Raw genomic sequence first — 20,924 nt, forward strand, 5'->3', positions numbered from 1 at the left:
CTAGATGACAGAAAGTCCTTAATCCAAGCGAGCACGTTAGGGTGTATATTAAGCTGTGCTAGTTTCAGTAGAAGTCTTTGATGAGGAACCCGATCGAAAGCTTTTGAGTAATCCAGGAACACTGCGTCGACCTGAAAGCCCGCGTCAAGTGATAATTGTAAGTCATTTTGTCGGAGAGATGTTTTCTGGCCATATCACAGCCCTATAAATTTTCCCGACGAGTCAAAATCTAGGTCTCAGTAAGCAGTGTAAAAATTATTGTATTTCTACGCTCAAAATTATTTCTGAAAAATTTAGAAGCATTGCACATTGGTATTAGCCAAAAAAAAAAAATACCCGGCAGCATGAAAGTTTTACATGTTTCTGTTTTTTTTGTTTAGCCCAAAAGGTACCATTTTTACAATTTTTTCACGAAACGTACGCGACATTCGTTAGCAATATAAAACACATCATCTGCAAATATATGACTACTACTTATAATACTACTTGGCAAATATATTTGGACTCGAATAGAACAGATTAAGCTAGTGAAAAAATTCGGAAGTTACAAAGAAGGGCTATTCGCCGCGTATTCAGCTCTAAATTCCGTAGTGACGTGGTGGAAGTAATATGGAAAATGAGACTTATTGCATCGCTAGTATAATTTAATTGCGCTGAGCGATGAAGTGAAGATTCGATCTCAATATTAGTATAAATTTTCGGTATTGTCCTTTGGGGTTGAGTACCACAATCGAATGCAGGTGCCGTATTCTCATGTTCGTGTAGCAAATCTTGTAGGTTTTTAATGCAAAAATATTATTGGCCCCATTACGGGAAATGTCGGTGGCATGTGTGTGTTAGCATGTGTACTCACAGGTGGTACAGGAAATCTCAGCGATGGCAAAAAAAAAATAGGGTGCCGTCATTAAGCGGCCATAAGGACGCACACAGCAAGCCATGCACCGCCATTTCAGACAATGATATACATGCCTTTCGTCTATATATACTCACGACTGGCTGACCTCAATGCGGCGCCACTTTCCCCGACTACATCCGTACCGAAATTGAGAGCAACAGTTCGTCGTACAGCGTTCCGGGTGGTGTCATACGATTTCTCGTTGCATATATAGCTTGCATCTCTGAAGTTGGAGGCTAGCTCGCGACACTGCAGGTATCCTAACCGAGGAAACGTTTCACTCGGGCCTTTGTGGATTCAGCGTTCGGGGGAGCGTCTCCGTTTCATTTCTCAGTGCGCAACCCCCGTCGATATCGAACACTCACGATAACACAATAATGCGTTCGCCTTATAACAGCACGTAAGCAGTTCTAAGTTCCTTCTGATTTTTTTTTTGGCCTATACAGCTTACAGCTGGCCCTTGCGGTGCAGACTTCGGTTAATTGCAATCCCCTGTCCACTAGGCTTCCCCGCGGAGCACTATTTTTATTACACAAGGATAGCACGGCATGCGTGCTCATTGCAGTCGTGCTTTTTCAAATGGAAGCCCCCAAGAGAGCCATGCGCCACGAACTTCTCGCACGCGAGAAGGACGACCTGGAGAAAGAGGCAGACGACCAAGCGACAACAGTCGCGTGTAAAGAGTGTAAAACGGGTGCCTTGCCCGTCAGTAAAGAACATGTTGTTGGACTGCCCCGGCTACCACGAAGTGTGGAAATAGCACCTCAATACATACGAAGGAAAACACCGTGAATGGACTATACCATGCAAGCAACAACGATTGGGCCCGACCCACGATGTGAGACAGGCGATGACAGTGAAATGTAACCTCTTTGCCTCCCGCTTTCCCTCTGTTATAAATAGGCCGTCGTGCCGGCCGCATTATAATATAAAGAATTACACTCATTCAACTTACAGCTAGGAGTTTATTTTCCGGGACGCCACTTCTCTTGGTTAGTGCGCTGCTGCAGTTGCTTAACAGACAAGTATACAGTCCGCGGACTCTGTTTCGGCAATGAATTATGCGTGTGCACCAGCGGGAAAAATAAAAATTGGTAGACTTCGCCGTCGCTAACGGCATGTCGGCTTAATCGCATCAACTCACTAAACATGGCGCAGTAAAGAGATGCGTTGAAGAAGAGGTCTTACGTCGGGCTGGTTGGCGCATGTTGATTGAAACGACTGAGCAGCGCTGAAAGATGGGACGGAAGAGAAGAACACAGACACGTATACGCTGTAGTTACGCATGTTGAATGCCTCGCAGATGAGCCGTGAGGAATGACCGGTATACTTGGTGATGATAACGGTCTTATTAAGGAAAGCTTCACAATCTTTGCAGTAGAAACTGCTAAGAATTTGAAGCTTTTCTTCATAAGACCATTATCATCACCAAGTATACAGGTCATTCCTCACGGCTCATCTGCGAGGCATTCAACATGCGTAACTACAGCGTATACGTGTCTGTGTTCTTCTCTTCCGTCCCATCTTTCAGCGCTGCTCAGTCGTTTCCATCGAGAAGTGTCGGCAGCGAAATTCGCTGGACACACCTCGATGTAGCTCTTCGGTTGTCATATATACGCTGCGTAGTTTTAGCCTTGAGGAAAATTGGTTCGCATGCCTTGAGAGTTGTCGGAATGACCAGCTGTCTCGCTACTTCCGTGCATATCTGCAGCTGTCGACTTGCAAGTTGTTTCAGAAAGTGAACTTTAAATTTATTATTTCGTGAAGAAGAAATAATTTCAAAATAAATTTTCTGCAGAATGATCTATCGACTCATGGAGTTCAACGTATAACCTCCCTCATATTTAAGAAGCTACTTTAGTATGTAACTGCGGCTGAATATGCGACGTGAGACGATTTTATTACCAACACCTTTCCAGATCGAAGAGCGTGCCTCGGAACTTGATTGCGCTGGATGCTCCACTCTTGTGGCAAAATGCTTTATTCTGTATTTGAAATGTGAGATGTATTTTGCTCTATTTGGCGAATAACTGCTGTTACATATTTTGGGAGCCCGAAGAAATGTGTCGCCTTCGGGCGATAGTAGGGAGGGCACGAGAGAAGGCAAAGCTTAACTTCCCCTCGCGGGACGCGCTCCAGTATGCGCTGCGCCGAATTCCCGAGTAACTTTATACCGCGCAGGTCACTGCTGCTGTCGCGAGAAGCGCTGATGCTGGCTACGAGCAGGGTGCGGGAATATGAATGCCTGAACGGGCTTACTACATCGCAAATTAGGATTTTAAGCAGTGCCGCTGCCGTGTTGCATTTCAGCGGCATTACAGGACAACAATCACCGGCGGTGATGGCGTTCAAATTTTAAAACCCTTTTCTCACTTAGAGCAAAAACTACGATAAAAATCGCTGAGCGTAATTACAATTAGCTATGCACTGAGCCGCATTTTGTATGTTTAATTTGGTCAGCTCGCTATGGAATTTAAGGCTGAATATGCAGCTACCTGCCGTTTTTTGCAACTTCGGAAATTGTTTCCATTAACTTATTCTGTTCTTTTCGAGATTAAAAAATTTTGCCAAGTAGTACATGTACCAGAAATCCGATGGCAGCTCTCCTAAGCTTTTCTTATAAAGCAGCTTTCCGAATCCTCGAGAGAACAAGATGTTCTAAGGCGCAGACCACCATGGTCAAATCAAAACTGAGGACCTGAATCCAAATCGCTCACTGAAACACGCTTTTCGGTTTCGCGGAGAGAGAAAACTTGCTCCAGTGTGCCGACTTGAGTGCGCCATTAGGAGGGCGCAGAGCGGGCGATGGAAGACAAAACCTCGAATTCAGTTGCACTCACCCGCTTCTGCGAGCGCCGCCATGTTCACCACCAAGAAAAGATTATCATAAAAAACGAACTACAGTTTGAAACAAATCAGACACTTTGTCATGATCTTATTCGCGGAACAAATATACAGTACTTCAGCGGCAAAGACGTCACAGCAAACGGGCCCTAAAAGATGCCTCGGGCCCTATTAAGCTGCCAGGTCGAGCGTAGGACATTTTGCCGGTCGCATTAAAGCATATATCTCCTTCACACTCTTTTCGCACGCCCAAAACAACTGGCTACGCGTGTTGGCTCGCGATCACGGGTGAGCGCGCGCCCTGCGCTGAGCCTGGTGAGTAACGGCAAAGAAACTGGGTGGTGGATGTGCGCCGAAGTTGGCGCAGCCGGACTGCGAAATTGGCGGAATTGGCGCAGCTGGACTCGGGCTCGCGCAGCGTGCGGTGCGATTTGGTGCGAGCCCGAGCGCGGGAGCGCTGGACCATCCTCCGTCGTGGGTATGCGCCATTTCAACAGAGGCCAACAACAACAACAGCAACGTCGGTGCAAACACGGACGTGTGTTGCTGTGCGGGCACACTTCTGTTTCGAGCTCGGCGTTGAGGCCAGCTTGCCAAGTACGGCAGTACACATCAAGGCCCGGGTCTCAATCGCATGGACGGATTTATGGGTCACTCTTGGAAGGGGTAAAAGGAGGGGGGGGTGGGGGCGTCCTATTCGAACCATTCGAACCTCGACTTTTTTGCGCGAAAAAAAAATGGGGTTCGGCGTGGTTGTCGTATGTAAAATTTCTCACCTGATGGAGCGACTGTTCCAACGACCCCACTGCCCCCTTCCCCCCCCCCCCCCCCCACCGAACCCCCCCCCCCCCCCCCTCCCGAACCATAAATCTGACCCTACCCAAGCACAGCTCGGTTTCACCCTGCCAACCGTCGTCCCGCTACCCACCGACGCCCGCCGCCAGCTGACCCAGCTCTCGTCGCGACAGTGGTGCCTCCGTCCCCAATCGCGACAGACGCTGTTTCCGCGCTCCGAATGGGACGCTCGCTTCCCCTGTTGAGTTCCTCCGTTGTCGTGTGCTAGACGTCGTATGCCCCTCGTGCAAGAAAAAAACAAAACATGTTTCGTGTTCGTGAGTGCGGCCCGTCTCATGCCCGGGGCCCCTGAACGGGCCGGGGCCATTCACTCCAACTCAAACACATTGCCGCATGTATGTTGCGTCACATGGCCACTTGGCTTCGGTAGGACCATGCTGATTTTCTGGAGAGCAGGCGAATGCAGCTGGAGTGCGTCTAAAAATTGAACAGTCTTTGATGTTCGCACTGGCAGGCCGGAAAGCTGCACTTGCCTAGAATTCGCAGCCTGCTTTAGCGTATCTTTTACCTAGCCCTTTTCGGGCCCATCAGCATCGGCTTTAGATGCGTTATGCAAACAAGTGCTGGTTGTTGAGGTTGGCGAGCCCTTGGCTACGAGAGGAATACGATGATGCTGTTTTGTGTTGTGAAGGCGGACGCGGCAAGATAGCGCGGCGCCAATCCCTGCCAAGTCGCGTAATTACCGCGTGTGGACTCAAGGACTGACCGCAATGTGCTAACCGCCACGGCGGCAATGGACAACGAAGTAGGCACGGTGGTGTGGCCCCCGAGGCGCACTACTAACATTGTATCCTTGTTCCTCTGGATAGAGACCGCAGCCGCAAGGTGAAGAAATCCTCTTGAGAGGGCGAGGGATCTGTTGCCGAAATAATGGTGACCCTCAACAGTATGGCGACAACCTCCCCTATCTTCCGAGGTGGGTGACCTCTTCCGTCCTTCTTCCTCTCCAACTGAGGAGGTGTGGCTGGCAACGCTTCGTGTGGACGGGGTCTAAAGAAGTGTCCCGCCCTTCATTGGACACTACTAAAGTAGTCAGATTCCCCACCTAACGATATATAGGTTGGGCCGCTGTGTTGTCTTGTGCCTATTATTTTGTGTATCGTCTTTCGCGCTGTTACTCGTACAGTGTGGCAGATCTAGCCATCATGTGTAACAAGCCGAAGGGGGAGTGCCTTTGGGTGATTCTCGTTTTGGCGCGCTTTGTCATAAGCAGTGAGTATGTAGAATAAACGTATTTTATACCATACTCACTACTAAGCCCACCGGCTTGTCCTAGCTCCTAATTCCACAAGAGTCCTTCGAGCCCGGACCTACATAGCTGAACCCGCGAGCGATGCGAGCCAGGAGAGTCTCACTTGCTATGACGTATTCCAGTCGGCGACCCGCAGTAGCTCTCCGAATCCGCGATGGAGCAAGATCTCTAGGGAGACTAGGGACTACGCCGTTGTGGTGCAATCCGAAAGCAGAATCTGGATCAGAATCACCGATTGAAACACGCTCTTTGGTTTCACGGAGCCAGAAAACTTGCTCCGCATAGTCGAATGGAATACGCCATTAGTGTCTTGCGGCTGTCGTTGGCTGAAAAGCGGGTCCCCTGAACATGCGACAATGTGGCTGGCACAACACCATCAGCATGAGGTACCTCAATGTGCGGCACAGGAGTATGTGCTCAAGTGCTGTCAGCGTTAGATGAAACGCGAACTATACAACTGAAACGAAAACGGCAATAAAAAAATTTTTTTTTAAAGAGGACTCAATTATAATGCAATTAATATTCAATTCGATGGCGCGGATACAGTTGCGTGGAAGTGTTAATGATCTTCCCCTGTATTTCTTTTGAAACAACTAACATTTTCCAGTTTCTGTGCTAGCGTTGCAGTTATTCTTTCGAGTTTAGTTTGACGCTGATATTTGAGTTCAAATAACAGGCTGCATACAATTACTTCCTATTGCGAAATATAAACGCAGGCCAAGTTTAATCTTTTTTGCGTGCTCTAATGATTCTACTCTCGCGCTTTTTTATTAGCTTGCGCCTGTGCAAGTCTCGTATCACATGAGTAACAAATGCATCCGACTGCTGCTGTGTATGAGCTATGACGTTTAATGAGGTCGTTCGCATACCTGGTGTGTGGCTCCATTTGCGTGTCCGTTGCATTCGAGTTCTCTGAATGTTAGAAAAATTTGAGATTGGACCTTGCACAGGTGGACAGTTTCATAGGTTTATTTTCAACTCCGTACAGAAGATGCCCAAAAAGTTCACTCTTTCCGGCAAGTTTGGATAGCTTTTTTATTTCCTAACTGTAGCATCATTTTGGCTCTTTTCGCATTTACCGATCGGGACGTTATCTTTTGTGGCACTATCTCCAAGTGTCCGAGACGAAGAAACTTTGCACGTAAGGTCTGAAATAAATGAGAAAACAGTTTTTAATTTCTCTGATAGTTTTTCGTTGTCATAAATGAGAGTATGCACGCACGGGAACGTTTTCCGTCGCCCAGATCGGTCGCTTATGCGACAGTGTTTTTTCGTCAGGCAGAATTCGTCAGACAGTGGTACGAATTCTTCTTCTAGGCAGCACTATGAAAATCAGTTTGCCAGTTTACGGAAGTTCGACACCTTAAAACATAAATTTAGACAACATTGTGTTATCTAGATTGTCTCGAGCATACTGTGTTGCCTTTGCTCTCATATCGAGCTACCTACAAGCAGCGTGCACTGCATGTCTCCGCTTTCAGCAAAGCTGCAGCGGAAGCCTCACTGATCATCGATAAACCTAATTACTTTCTGACCATAAGTTTACCTGCAATGAGTGGTTAATATAGCGCTCAACATGTGGAGCGTTAATAGAGTGCCAGTCAGCGCTGGAATTAGCGGCCGTTATGCTGTCTTTGTTAGCTTGCCGTTTTACAGGGTGAACTGGTGAGATATTGTAGAGGTCTTTGTCTTGCAGTGGGTGTGGTCAGGCTGATGATGGTGATGGGGCTTTTTCCCGGTCCGAAAAAAAAAAGCGCATCTGCTTTCATGAGACGCGTTTTGTTCGACGCTTCGCAGCCCTCCGCTTGCTTGCTAAACAACAAACTTGTCGCTAACCATGAACCAGAAGATTGTGCGCTATAACGCGTACATGTATCCAAAGGCAGTCATCAGTCTACACTCTGTGCGTGTGCATCTACAATAATGTGCGTTTCTCTGCCAGCCACCAGTCTTTATGCTGCGGCTTACTTGCACGAAAAGAAAATATAGTGAATCCTTGTTAAATGATGAATAATAAGCGACTGCTAAGACATTCTACAGGTTCTCATAAACTTTGCGGTATGTATACGTACGCTTTTTACAGGGGCAATGTTTGTCATAAGGGTGCGTGTAGGTTGGCTTTTGCTTCTCGGTGGCGTCCTCGTCCGCCCTGCAGGAAGGCACGGGTGGAACAGTTGTGTGTTCTTTAAGTTGGGTGTCCGAGCACGTAGCATTAAGCTCGCCCAGATCTCCGCACACTGTTCCGTTGTCGGGGTAGTAACGCACACAGCACATGCCGTCGCCGCATTCCTCATTGCCGTCGCAAGGATGCCCCACTTTAGATTCCTAAAAAGCAAAACCCGAAATACTCCTCAGTACAGTCCGTGACTGCCATTCAAGCATTGTCCAGCGTAACTGATCTCAAGATTTTTTTTTTGTTTCATTATTCAAGTACTGTCGTCCGACAGAGCTCAGGAACGAAGGGGCAAATGTCCCTCAAAGGGAGGCCCTCCGGCCAGTGGTGTCAGCCGAGTGTAATGACGTCGGTTAAACCCCTCGTGTCTGTTTACGTGACATAGCAGGGAGCTGGCAGCTGCAAAGATATTCATCATCATCGCCATAACCATCATCATCGGCCTGACTACGCCCACTGCAAGACAAATGCCTCTCCCATGTCTCTCCAATTAGCCCTGTCCTTTGCCAGCTGCGCCCACCCTATGCCCGCAAACTTCTTAATCTTATCCGCCCACATAACGTTCTGCCGCAATTCATCGGTGCCATTGACTGTACAGAAGGCCTCATTTGAGGGGCATTTGCCACTTTGTTCTTGAGTTGTATGCGACTATTTAGTTCAGATACTTGTTACGGGCAAGTTGATTATTTCGATCGCGAAAAACTTAGCGCAAGAGCAGAAACATACGAGAAAAGACGCACGCAAGTGCAAAAAGGAACTCGTAGCACCCGCACTGTAGTGAATTGTGTGCTTCTTTCTGGTTTCGCTGAGCTTTTAATGACTGGCGTTTAAGGTTATCTGAATTAACAAAAAGCAGTTGAGCACGAAACTGTGAAAGAATTCAGCAAGTATATACAAAGAAATTCCAATGACTGTGTAACGGTTTTCGAAGAATGGGCGGAGTACATTCTAACAAGTGCACTCAAATGTCAAAGAGTATTCGCAAGTGCGTTTACGTCAAAAGGTATTCGAAGTATGAAAATTCGCTCTTTGCACCTTACTGCCTTAAAGGCTAGCTCAGTTTGACCAGTTCATCTTAAAATTCTTTTAGTCATTTTCATGAACATTTAAAACAGTTGGAGAGAGAGGGAAGTGACTGGTAAGTATGAGTGGTGGTAAGTATGAGTAGTGGTATGTACTGCACATCACAAGGACATGTACGAAACATGAAATAAGGCATGAGAAATGGACGTTCATTGCGAATTTTATAAGTCCTCTGGCATGCTGAATGGGAGACAGAGCAGCCGAGATCTCGCCGACGCAGTGTTTAGACACAAACAACGAATCGCATCTTTTATAGAATATTTCTGCTATTATGATACTGCGTCTCCTTACGTGGATGTCTTGATAGAGGCTGCATATAGCTCCTCCCACACAGGTGTAGCAGTGATTTTACAACGAGATCCTATGCGCAAATTGCGAAAACAAAATAGACTAACACTGAATACGAGGCAGCCAAGGCAGGTACAATATTTGTATGCTGTCTAAATTTGCACAGTCGCCCTCTTAGAAGGGGTTGTGAAACAACTAGCCCAATAACAAGTTCTGCAAATGTCATCTCTATAGTGGACAAAAGCACTAGTTATACTCAGATCTCCGCTATGGCCGATCTTTCTCTAATGAAGTGACGGAGCACTCGCTTGCTGGGACAAAGAAGTTTTCGCCACTCTTCTTCCTAGTGTACCAGCACAGAGAGGTATAGATGAGTGAACGCGCATTGCAGAGAACGAACGATGCAAATAAAACAGGCTGCGGAAAAAAGACTTACTGGTCTGTCCATGGTATCACCTACCTTTTTCTCGTGGACCGATGTCGTTACCGAAACGCTTATGTTCAGGGCAAATGCGCTGAATAATAACAACACACTCGGTATGAGGATTCCACTCGCCATGTTTCTTCTCCCTTAATTTCTCCTTCGGAAGGTATACTGTAAGCTCAGTGCTGTTGTATAGCGCAGAAAGAAACTTGAGGTGCAATTGCTTGCCTTGCGGCCAGGATTTGCGCAAATTGCGACGCCGAAGTATTCTCGACCGAAAAACGCCCGCTGAGGTTAAACCTTAATAGCGCGCATATGCCACTGCGCAGCAGCGAACGAGAACAAACACTCCCGGATGCGTGATAGAAGTGAATGTGCGTTCCGTCGACGTCCTCTTATTCTTCTGGCTCCTCAATACACGCGTGTTTGTCCGGGCATTCTGACAGCTCGCGACAGTGGTTCCAACCGTGAGTAATTGATCAGGTTTATTTTTATTGTGGTGAGCTTTCTTTACATCAACAATTGCCGTGCCATCAATTTCTTCACCAATATGCGGTGCAGAAATTTTATGCGTTTCAGCGACTTTCATCATCTTTAGCCTGAGAATTTACTTCAATGTTATCATTGCCCATCTGTTGCTGTCACTGCTACTGTTACTACGGCAGTATGCTACACCTAAATGCACTTTATACCACGACTGCAGTAAAAGGAATCAACTTTAACGTTCCACTCGAATAGCGTGGTGGTCCACCCGTTTCTAGCGGCGCTGCGATCGAAGACCCTTGAAAGCGGACTTAACATTAAATTAAAACGAAAGCATGTTCGATGAATCGAATGTACCATTTGTTGGTCTCATGTCATTTGTGCCCGCCGCGGTGGCCAAGTGGAGGCGAAACGCTAAGGCACCCGTGGGCTTTGCGATGTCAGTGCCCGTTAAAGATCCTCAGGTGGTCGAAATTATTCCGGAGCCCTCCACTACGGCACCTCTTTCTTCCTTTCTTCTTTCACTCCCTCCTTTATCCCTTCGGTGCGGTTCAGGTGTCCACCGATATGTGACACAGATACTGCGTCATTTCCTTTCCCCCCAATATATTATATTTCCTTTCCCCCAATATATAATATAATATATTGGGGGAAAGGAAATGGCGCAGTATCTGTGTCTGCCACAACGTTGTCAGCGCTTAATGCACGCAGCCCACATCTCTCTCTCCCCCACCGCCACGTGCCTCAAAGCGCGATTGCGGCGTCCACTGTTCCAGTGAACCAGTTATGCGCCTTCCTTGCCTCAAAATCATGGGAGTCTAGAACGTTGTCAACGCTAACACCCATAAACACAAACAACAACGATGGGCTGTAGCTTCTGTGCTGCGTTTCTGCTACAACGTTGTGAATGCCAACGCCTGCAGCGCACAACTGTCACTAACGCCACGTAGCTTAAAGCACGACTGAGGTGTCCATTGTTCCAGGGGGCCAGTTGTGCACCTTTCCTTTGCTTTCGAAGAAAATTGGATTGGTTCTGAAAATTGGTTTTGAGGAAAGGAAATGGCGCAGTAACTGTCTCACATATATCGGTGGTCACCCGAACCGCGCCTTAAAGGGGCTGTGAAGGGGGCTCTTATAAAGTTGCGGCATGCCTGGAATATTGAAGCACGCCGCTTCACGAATAGTGTCCAGCAAGGATTTTTTAAATACGCTTTGCAGAAGCTGAGTTATCTGTTATCTGTAGTTAAAATTTGAATTTCAACGTCTTCGCGCCTTTCCCTCTCCTCTCGTCACTTTTTGCACGCTGGAAGGTAGGCGCTCCTTCGCCGACCCCCCTCTGGGAGTGGAGCTTCCCGACTCGCCGGAGATAAGCACGGTAGCTGCCTGATGTCTGAAAGAATCTAACCAATGGCCACCTCTCATCTTGTCTACGCAGATGCGGTGGACGGAGGAGGGTGCGAGCATGAAAAAGTCGCCGGGAAGGGCTCGCCAACTTTGACGCGTGATTGTGGGTCGTCTGCTGCGTGTAGAAGAGTATTATTTGGCTCTGGTTTTCATGGCAACACAGTGCAGTGATTAAGTGAGTTAATGTGCTCTCCTCGGAAGGCGTTTCAGAGCCCCTTTAAGGAAGGGATAAACGTAGTTGGGCTGAAGGTTGTTCAAGGTCATTCTCCGGCGTACACGATGACTGCTTTATCTGGCGTAGTGAAGCTTTTCACTCCAAAACCACTGATTTTACACTTGCCTTCAGCTATGCTTAATGTGATGGGTTTGGTTATTTTCATACTTATTTCGCTAAACATTCTAGCACCTATATTCTTCTACACAAGAATAAAGAGTTGTTCCTCGTCTCTTTTTCAGTTTACGCCCTCACAGGAGTAAATAAGCGTTCGAGGGCAAGAAGTCTTAAAGTGGGCTGGTTGATCGACCTGTTAAACTGATGTGGTATACTCATTACACGTGATGAAAAGCAGTGCTCTGCGCACGGAAGCGCGCTTGGCTTTTATTAATTTTGTTAATGGCGCATATGTGACCACTTAGGCAGTCATATGAAAGAAGGCGCTTGAATGCTTTTATACACGGCACACTGTTGTTGTTGGCCTTACAAAACATGACTCATACCCAGACTGGGGGACTGGACAAGAATCGAGCGGCAGATTACATGGGGCAGCGAAAAGAAAGGAAAATGGGTTTCTTGACAAAATAAAAAAAAACTGAACAAGAGTCTAATCAAATTTCGGCTGTTGACTTGTTCATTTGTTCATTTCATTTTGTGTCGACACTGCTATGGCATGCTTTGTGGGCGGGAAAGGTCGTTTGAACTTTATTGAATGACCTTTCCGAGCTCCAGCTGCCATGTCGATTGTCCTGTCAAAAGGAGAGGAAAAACAAACACGCGCTGTTTTCTGATGTGCACGCTCCCTGCTTGAATCCATAAATCTTTAGCTACGACATATTGACACATTTTTCTCTCAGTTTTAACACAATAGCGTTAAAGGTCATGTGCAGCGAAAAACCAGGCGTCGGCGTCGTTGCTACTAGAAAATCCTGATTGGTCGAGAGGGTAGTTCCGTTGAGAATCGTTATAAAGAAAAAAAACGTATACTCGAGCCGGCAGCCGGCCACGCTACATAAACCACGGAAGAACGTTGGATCAGTGGGTTAAATGAAGACCTTGCACGAATACCCCACACCACGCAGTTGGCGAATTGCATTAGAAGGACACGTAATCAATTATTATCTTATGCTTGTGATTACAAAGATTATCTTATGCTTGTTCTAAGCACGGAAAGATTTTTGCCCTTCGCGAGCTTCATAGGTAGTCCAAATTTGGCCATCTCGCAAAGCGATTGTGATAGTGTTTTCTGTCTTCGTTTCTCGCGTCTCTGGGGCGATTATCTGCTTCCAGGCCATTGGCAGCGTTCATTTTAGTATGTATCTTTTGTTCATTCACGGGTGCATCAGCCCCTTCAAGTATATGAGTTTCAGTTCAGGGGCCAACTTTCCACTACTCCGGCGAATATGGAGCGAAGAAAAGATTAAACTACGAGCTCATATTTTCCATCACATTCAGTTACCATAAGGTGCGCAGTAGAAGATATTGCCACGATTCTTTACTCTTCGCTCATGCAGACAGTAACGAGTCTATTTAGTCATTCCATCCTACGCTTCCATTTTCCCCTCCTCCCTTCCTTCATTTTTTTAAACAGCGCTCACTATTACAGGGGAAAATTACGTAGGGAATATTGCTTTGATGTTCGCTAAAAACGACTCAGAAATACTGATTAGGCAAGGTGATGGCAGCTTACCGGAGTGCGAGTGGATATTAAAAGCACCTTTGCTGAAAAGATAAATAGCAAGAAATAATGCCGAAAAGTTAAAGTACTACATTTATTTACGGTAAAGAGCGCGCATACAGGCGGACCGTATTGTCCAAAACACTAATGTGCATATTCAGCAAAGCCCATTGCCTCTAGTTTTTATTTTTATTTTTAAAACGTCTCACATATTTTGGTACATGTCTTTAACTGGAATGGGTTAGTGAAGCGGTGCTGGGTCGTGAATACTTTACTATATAGACATAAGTGAATCGTTTTTTCTGTTTTGAAAGGTGATTACTAGAGTCTGTGCCTCTTTCCAACATGATCGATTATTAGGCTGGCTGTTATCAAAGTAATGACTAGATATGTTTTCTCAAGTGTAGAGAAGCAAGCTGTGCTCCGTGCTTTAGACGGCTTAAGTATGAGGCCACTCGCTTTCCCGCCGCTGTGTCTTAGTGGCTTTGGCGTTCGGCTGCTGTTCCCAAGGTCGCGAGTGCAATCCAGGGATTGGCGGTCGTATATTAAGGGAGGCGAAATAGAAATACACCCGTGTACTGTGCGATGCGAGTGCACGTTAAAGAACACCAGGCGGTCTAAATTAATCCGGAGACCTTCACGACGGCTTCCATCATAACCCATGTGTTGCGTCTGGACGCTAAACCAATTCACTGTAAAAAAAAATCCGTCAAAATGACGGGAAATACCTTGGCAGCTCTATTTCCAAGCATTTGACCGTTAAAATGATGGCACCCCGTCATTTTAAAATGACGGTGCTTTTTCATCATTTTGATGTTTTTCTTGTCAATCTGAAATACAACTGAACCGTCAATTTGATTACATTTGACCATCAAAATGACGGCAGAACATCATTTCTAAATGACAGTTTTTCCATCATTTTGACGTCTTTCTTGTCAATCTGAAATACAACTGAACCGTCAATTTGATGACATTTGACCATCAAAGTGACAGCAGAACATCATTTCTAAATGACAGTTTTTCTATCATTTTGATGTTTTTCTTGTCAATGTGAAATACAGTCAGACAGTCAATTTGGTAGCATTTGACCGTAGCAGTTACAGCAAGATGTCATTTCTAAATGACAATGTTTTTTCCTGACTTCGATGTCATTTTTATCGATTTGAAAATATAGCCAAACTGTAATTATACCACTGATTGTCTGCGATGGCAAGCTGTCAATTTTAAAACTGTTTTTATGACTTCAAGACTTTTTGCAAATTTGAAATTATCTATAACTGTCAGTACAGCATTTGGCCATCAAGGTAATAGCAGGCTGTAATTTTGAAATGACTATGCTTTTAACCAATCCAAAATTTGGCTTGTCAACATGAAATGCAACTGTGTTGTCAGTATGATGGCCCAACACGACAAGTCTCAACATAATTCTGTGTCAATATATAGTGTGGTGAACCTGACCACATGAAAGTCACTTGCAGTGGGCAGTACCTCATAAACCATGCAACAAAAACAAATTTACATTTCTACTTGCACATTTATTCATAAATTAAAGTGCATTCAGCAGGCTCAGCAACTTTGGTGCGATTCCGCAGGCCCTGCCGTTGCCGCGCCCTTTCGTTGGGTTGCTCTGCCCAAGGTACCTGGAAACAAAACGAGGATAGAATAAATCCATGCTCCATAAACTGTGCCAATCACATACTCTGCCTACACGCGTGAAATGCCATGAATGTGTGAACTGCACTACCTTCTGCAACACACAGTATTACGAAATTGAAAGACGAGATTAAAATCAGGTAGCAACAAATGTGAGCACACTAGTAGTGCGCTTAAATAGCTACATATACATGCACTAACAATAGATGATGTACCTAAATGTAACCATTATTATAACTCGTAAAAACAGCCCACAATTGCACATACACACCGTATAGTATTTCTAGTAACAATAGGTGCTCATCATGTACAGGAACCATACACAGAGTCTAGAAACCATAACTATGCAAGAGCATTTTGCTGCATTTCAGTGTTTTCAGCTATCAGCCTCAAACATAGGTCAGTATTGATGTAACACCCTGATGTCCAGGTATAGGCTGCAATTGCACATGTGGCAACCATGCATACATTTAAAAACCTCATTATCATGCCTCATCATCTTACCATTTGCACAATGCTCATTCTAATTTCTGTGCCCTTGGCCACAAATAAGCGGAATTTCACACCTGAAATCTTCTGAGCAATCAACAAACCTGTCACGATGATGAATGTCTTAATTTTTTTTCTTTTACACTGCAACTGTTGACACAAAGGGCGGCCAACTTCTCAGGTGCCAACATAGCAGACTTCACGATGACACTTTCACCTGTCCATTTCAAGTACTGAGCAATTCTGGACAAATATGGGATCACAGCATAATTTTTTTTGAAAGGGGCTAATAACCCTGCCAGCCCCTAAAAGATCACCAGGTGAAAGGGGAAAGTGCCATGTAATGGTTGTGACAGTACCTGTGAAGCTGTCCTGCCTATGTGTCACGTCTCCCGTTTCAATGCAAAATGAAATCTGACATTCATCATTGCAAAAGGTTTGTTGAGTGCCCAGAAGGTGAGGTAGAGAGCTCTACTTTCTCGGGGCTGATTGTACACAGGCTACAGCGAGCACTGCATCAATGGTAACAAGGGAACCTGAGGCCTGTAAAAGTGCAGAGAGGCATCCGGCAACTTGCCACATGTGTGGACGCAACCCATAGTCAGACACACTGTAATGTTGCACTAGGACATTAGCCAGTGGACACGATACATAGTAGAGCGACTTAAAATAACTGCATTTACACTAATCCTCGCTCCTATTTTTCCTGACGTCGGTACTTATAAAAGTGCTGCACACATTACATTTAGCAATAATTGACAGTCGCCCGTCCTATCTGGTTCTTCGTTCTAGCCCCTTTCTTGCAGTAGCCAACCAAAAAAATAAGCAAAACACTGAAAAGTGTTATCTAGATGCACTCACAGGACACGTGACCAAGTTTAGGCAATGCAAACTCCCAGGCTGGTGCATTCATCACATGACAATGATCAAATCCGCAATTCTGCAAGTGTCAGAATACCAGAACTGGGTGCAATTTAAAATTAAAAGTCCGGCCTTCATCTCGCAATTGCCAGAGCTAGCCAATGTGCAAGGCTTGTTAGCATGTACTGCTGGCAAGCAGCACTATGTCAATAATCTTACCATTCTACTTTCTAAAGACGCCTGTGACTGGCAAATCACCATACAGGTGTGCCAAAAAAGCAACACGGTGCTGTGTTAGAGAACGAAGAAATGCACGAGAGGAATGTATGTGACGACATCAGAATTTCAGGGGAACAGGGCAGAACTGATCATTTGCAGGCACTGGCTAAGGAGGGCGAGTGCCTTTCCTCAGGAAAAAGAAGCCTGCTGCTCACACTATTGCCTCGGATTCCGATTGCTTATCAAACGCATCATCCACATTCACTCATTTACCTCTGCAAAAGCTCCATGGTGAGGGGGCAGTCGGGAGGGTACGCAACGTTGAACACAAAGAAGGCACCAAGGAGGAGGCCCATGGCCTTCTCAAGACTTCTTGTAGAATCCACTGCAACGATGATCTTCTTTATGTCCCCCATGCTTGATCCTGCAAGGAAAAAAAATTAGTCACACGCAAACGCTACCCACTAAAGGGGTGATCTAATAATTCGAGTAACTCTATGGCCTTCGATGTGTACACTGAGAGAAGCCGAATTCAAATGTACTCGTAAAAAGCCATACTGGGTCTTGTTGCTAGGCCTTATGGTACCCTGGCAGTAGACAGACACATGCAACATGCCCTCCCTTATCAGTGCTTTACACGCCACTAATTATATCTGTTGAAGATGCTTGCTTCATGTAAACATACTACACAGAACTTGTTTATGGAAAAAGCTTTACAAATATTGCACGACAAAAAAGAATTAACTTTGTCAACAGAATACTTCGTTTTTTTTTTTTAAATAATGGGGAATAGTGATGAGGTAACGAAACTTGGGCAAGCACCGAGGCAACTTTTCAAAGGCCTTCCATTTTGTACCTAGCCTGCCATGACATTGATGAGAAAAGCCAAGCTCAGCTTCGTTCATGCTTTCTAGCAGAACGTCATGCTTTTGGCAAGTCAAAAGGCCGCACATTAGTCTCGATGAACTCTGGCATATCACCTTATAGTGCGGAGATTGCCCCACCCTCCCCACTTATCAACAGTACTGCTACTGAGTTCCAAATTTTTTGTACACTCTAATAAGAATGGAAAACTACTGGCCAAACTTGCACATTGTTATCATGTTTAATTATTAAACAAACTGTACATACATAAGATGAAGCAGCAATTAAGCCTTTCATCCAGGGCTAGCCTCATTCCTAAGTTTTGAATATGTCCTACTAAGTAGAGTGAAGTTACACAAAATCAGGTTACATTGTAGAATAATAAAATACACTGTACAAGCCATGTTTTGAGCCAAAGTTCTATAAATGACAAATACATACCAATCACAGCAAGGTGCGGAGTTGTTGGCAGTCCTTCCAGCCCCCCTTCAGCTGCATGCTGGGAATTCACAAGCCACATGTTATTAGACTCCAGAGAAAACATCAGTGATCAGATACATGCATCTCAATAATAAATCATAACCATACTTCCAACGATCCTGCTGTCATCAAGGCACTTTCTACACCTCGGGTACAGTATCATTTCAGCAGAAATGGATGAAAATGCGGTATAAAATTACAAGACTACAAATTTACTTGATTCAATAATTCCCAGCTAATGGATACGCCAGTCGAAAGAAATTTTTGGCCCTTGTTTGAGGCTTATAGGCAATAAGCTATAAAAACGAATAGAATTTATTTGGAAATAACTATTGCTGAAATAATTAGGCCCATATCTTAATGCTATACAAGAATGAAACTGCACACTATCAGTACACGAACTAAACACTGAGCTGCCCCATCGCCACCGGACACCGACGTATGGGGCTCGGTGTGCCAGGAAGCGAGGAACAACAAAAAAGAGAAAGCGTAAGAAATAAAACAGAAAAAAGCTGATCAGTGCACGAAAAGTAGTCTGCTTTTTATTGACGAATACTTTTACGAACCTACGACAGTAGTGCCGACACCATGAATTCAAGGGAGCTGCAGATGGCCAGCATGGTAGTCATAGCACATGTCTTGGCCTGAATTACAACTGAAAATGTAAAAGATGGTTTTTACGACTATTTTTAGTGCCCATTAAGCCCATTCATAAGGTGTTCTGCATTTAAACAGAGGCGCATGGCGCGCTAGAGCTCGACCAACTCGATTTCGATCCTTGGCCCGCGTAGCAGTAATCGTAACCGAAAGTCAGGCTCGATCGCGATTGTATGTGCCCGCATGATAGAGATACTATAAACGACTCTCTTCGACTTTCTTCAATTAACGTGCGCCAATGCTCTTCGTACGCTTCAGTGTTCCTCACAGGAAGTTTTTTTTTACACGTGGGCGCACGCAGCCCCTGAAAATCGCTGCACGTGGCTGAACCATGAGGCCGCGATTCACGCTTTACGTAGAAGCACGTCTCTGAACGGCAATCTCGGGCCCACGGCCATCGGTGCGTGTATACATTACGCGTGAGAACTAGCGTGCTCCTCGTAGCTATGTGCCTCACAGAACGCCTACTGCACGAACGAAGCATATAAGCAGAACACTTACCTCTACCCGCTGCAGTTGATTTTCGGCTGCAGCCCATACGTTCCTTGATTGCGTCTTCGCGGCCTTCCAACGCGTCGCACACAAAAAGGCAAAATGGCGCAAAAATCAGAACGCACACCCGGGCAGAAGCAGCGCGCACAAAGAAAAGCGAGAGGGAACCACGACAACCGGACTCCTTCCTTGACAGCGGGGGCCGGAAGCGCGCGTTGAGCGACGTCTCACATGACGTACCCCTACGCTCCAGCCAACAGAGTTTCTCGTTTTGTGTTGCGCTCTCCGTCTCTTTCTCCTCGCCCGCTCGTTCACGGCGAAGTCTCCGTCTTTCCCGTTTGACGCCGGCGGCTCGTCAAAATAGATAAAAAAGTGGCCGTCAAAATGACGGTTTGTTTTTACAGTGAACAATTACTATTTCGCTTTACTTTTATTTAGTTGTGTTTCCAAAGCAGAAGAAAGATTTTCCAGAATGACAAAGAAGTTGTCTCACCATGTGCAAAGAAACCTTCTAAGCAATAAAATTGAATGTGGGTCAACCTGCGCAAAGGGAAGCGCATTTTATGAAGTAGAACGTTCTTGCGGGCTAGTTGGTTCATTGCAGAAAAAAAGGTTAGTACTGCGCGAATTAGACACGACAGGAAAACAGGAACAAACACGACAACACGACGCGCAGTGCTAACCTTTTTCCACATTTTATGACTAGCACATGCCTTCGCAGAATTTTTGAAACTAATGTTGTGGCTGGGTGACTCGAGCGGTTCTCAGTAGAGCCAGGTGCAAGTTTATTCGCCTCTGGAAAACATCACAAAGGAACTCGTTGGCTGCTGCAAAGTACAAAATATCTCCAGAATGCGATTCAAGAATTATGTTTGTGGCAGCGTCATTTACCATCCAAAGAACTGCATGTTTACTATGAACCGGATAATTACTACTAGAATGCTATATTCACAATTGTCATCAATAGATTTAACTTACGTTATTCACGGGGAATTCCAAAGGATTTTGTTGCCCAAGCGGTGCATTTCTTCCAACACTCTCAAAACAGAGATAAGACCATCTTTATGTAGCTTCATGCGCAAATTTGTCTGTTTAAATTATTTTTATCCCATTACAGACTTCGAAACTGAAGAGAGCGGTCGAAAAGCTTGTTAAATCACTAAAAACGCCACACATGCTCTACTATGCAAGAATTATGCGAAATTAAATTGTAAATTGTGGGCTTTCACGTCCAGGAGCAATATATGGGCTATGAGAGAGGCCCTATAGTGGCGGCCTCCGGATTAAGTTTGGACATCGCACAGCACACGGGCGTCTATTGCATATCGCCTTCATCGAAATACGGCTGCCTCAGCGGGGACTAAATCCCGCGCTTCTGCAATTGGCACCTGGACATTTCTGCGATAGTACCTGAACCTGAGAAGAGTAAGCATTAATGAATTCAGGCACCAAATTTGAGAGCCTCAGCTCTTCTTAGGGGGCTTGCCGGTGCTACTTGCCTGCACAACATTCTTTGCATCATTTCTTGCCGTTTCAGTAGCAGTCACCAACTGTTTGGATTCCAAGGTTAAATTTGCGGCTTCCATAAGGCATGCCTGGATGCATTCATGTATTAT

The 20,924-nt window shown here is 45.5% G+C and overlaps 1 protein-coding gene and 1 long non-coding RNA gene across 2 annotated transcripts; both read right to left on the reverse strand.

Annotated features, from left to right (window-relative positions):
* Positions 1-6,830: 6,830 nt before the first annotated feature.
* On the reverse strand, positions 6,831-10,240 carry LOC144106883 (uncharacterized). Its single transcript, XR_013309151.1, has 3 exons — positions 9,851-10,240; positions 7,919-8,171; positions 6,831-6,994 (listed from the first exon to the last, which is right to left on the reverse strand). It is a non-coding gene; the product is annotated as an uncharacterized LOC144106883 (long non-coding RNA).
* Positions 10,241-15,107: 4,867 nt separating this feature from the next.
* LOC144107332 (uncharacterized) lies at positions 15,108-18,670 on the reverse strand. The gene is made up of 3 exons (XM_077640324.1): positions 18,121-18,670; positions 17,089-17,239; positions 15,108-15,233 (listed from the first exon to the last, which is right to left on the reverse strand). The coding sequence occupies exons 1-3, from the start codon at positions 18,221-18,223 to the stop codon at positions 15,140-15,142; spliced, it is 348 nt and encodes a 115-aa protein (XP_077496450.1). The 5' UTR covers positions 18,224-18,670; the 3' UTR covers positions 15,108-15,139.
* Between the last annotated feature and the right edge of the window lie 2,254 nt (positions 18,671-20,924).

The sequence above is a fragment of the Amblyomma americanum genome, chromosome 10 (assembly GCF_052857255.1).
Source record: "Amblyomma americanum isolate KBUSLIRL-KWMA chromosome 10, ASM5285725v1, whole genome shotgun sequence".
Lineage (NCBI taxonomy): Eukaryota > Metazoa > Arthropoda > Arachnida > Ixodida > Ixodidae > Amblyomma > Amblyomma americanum.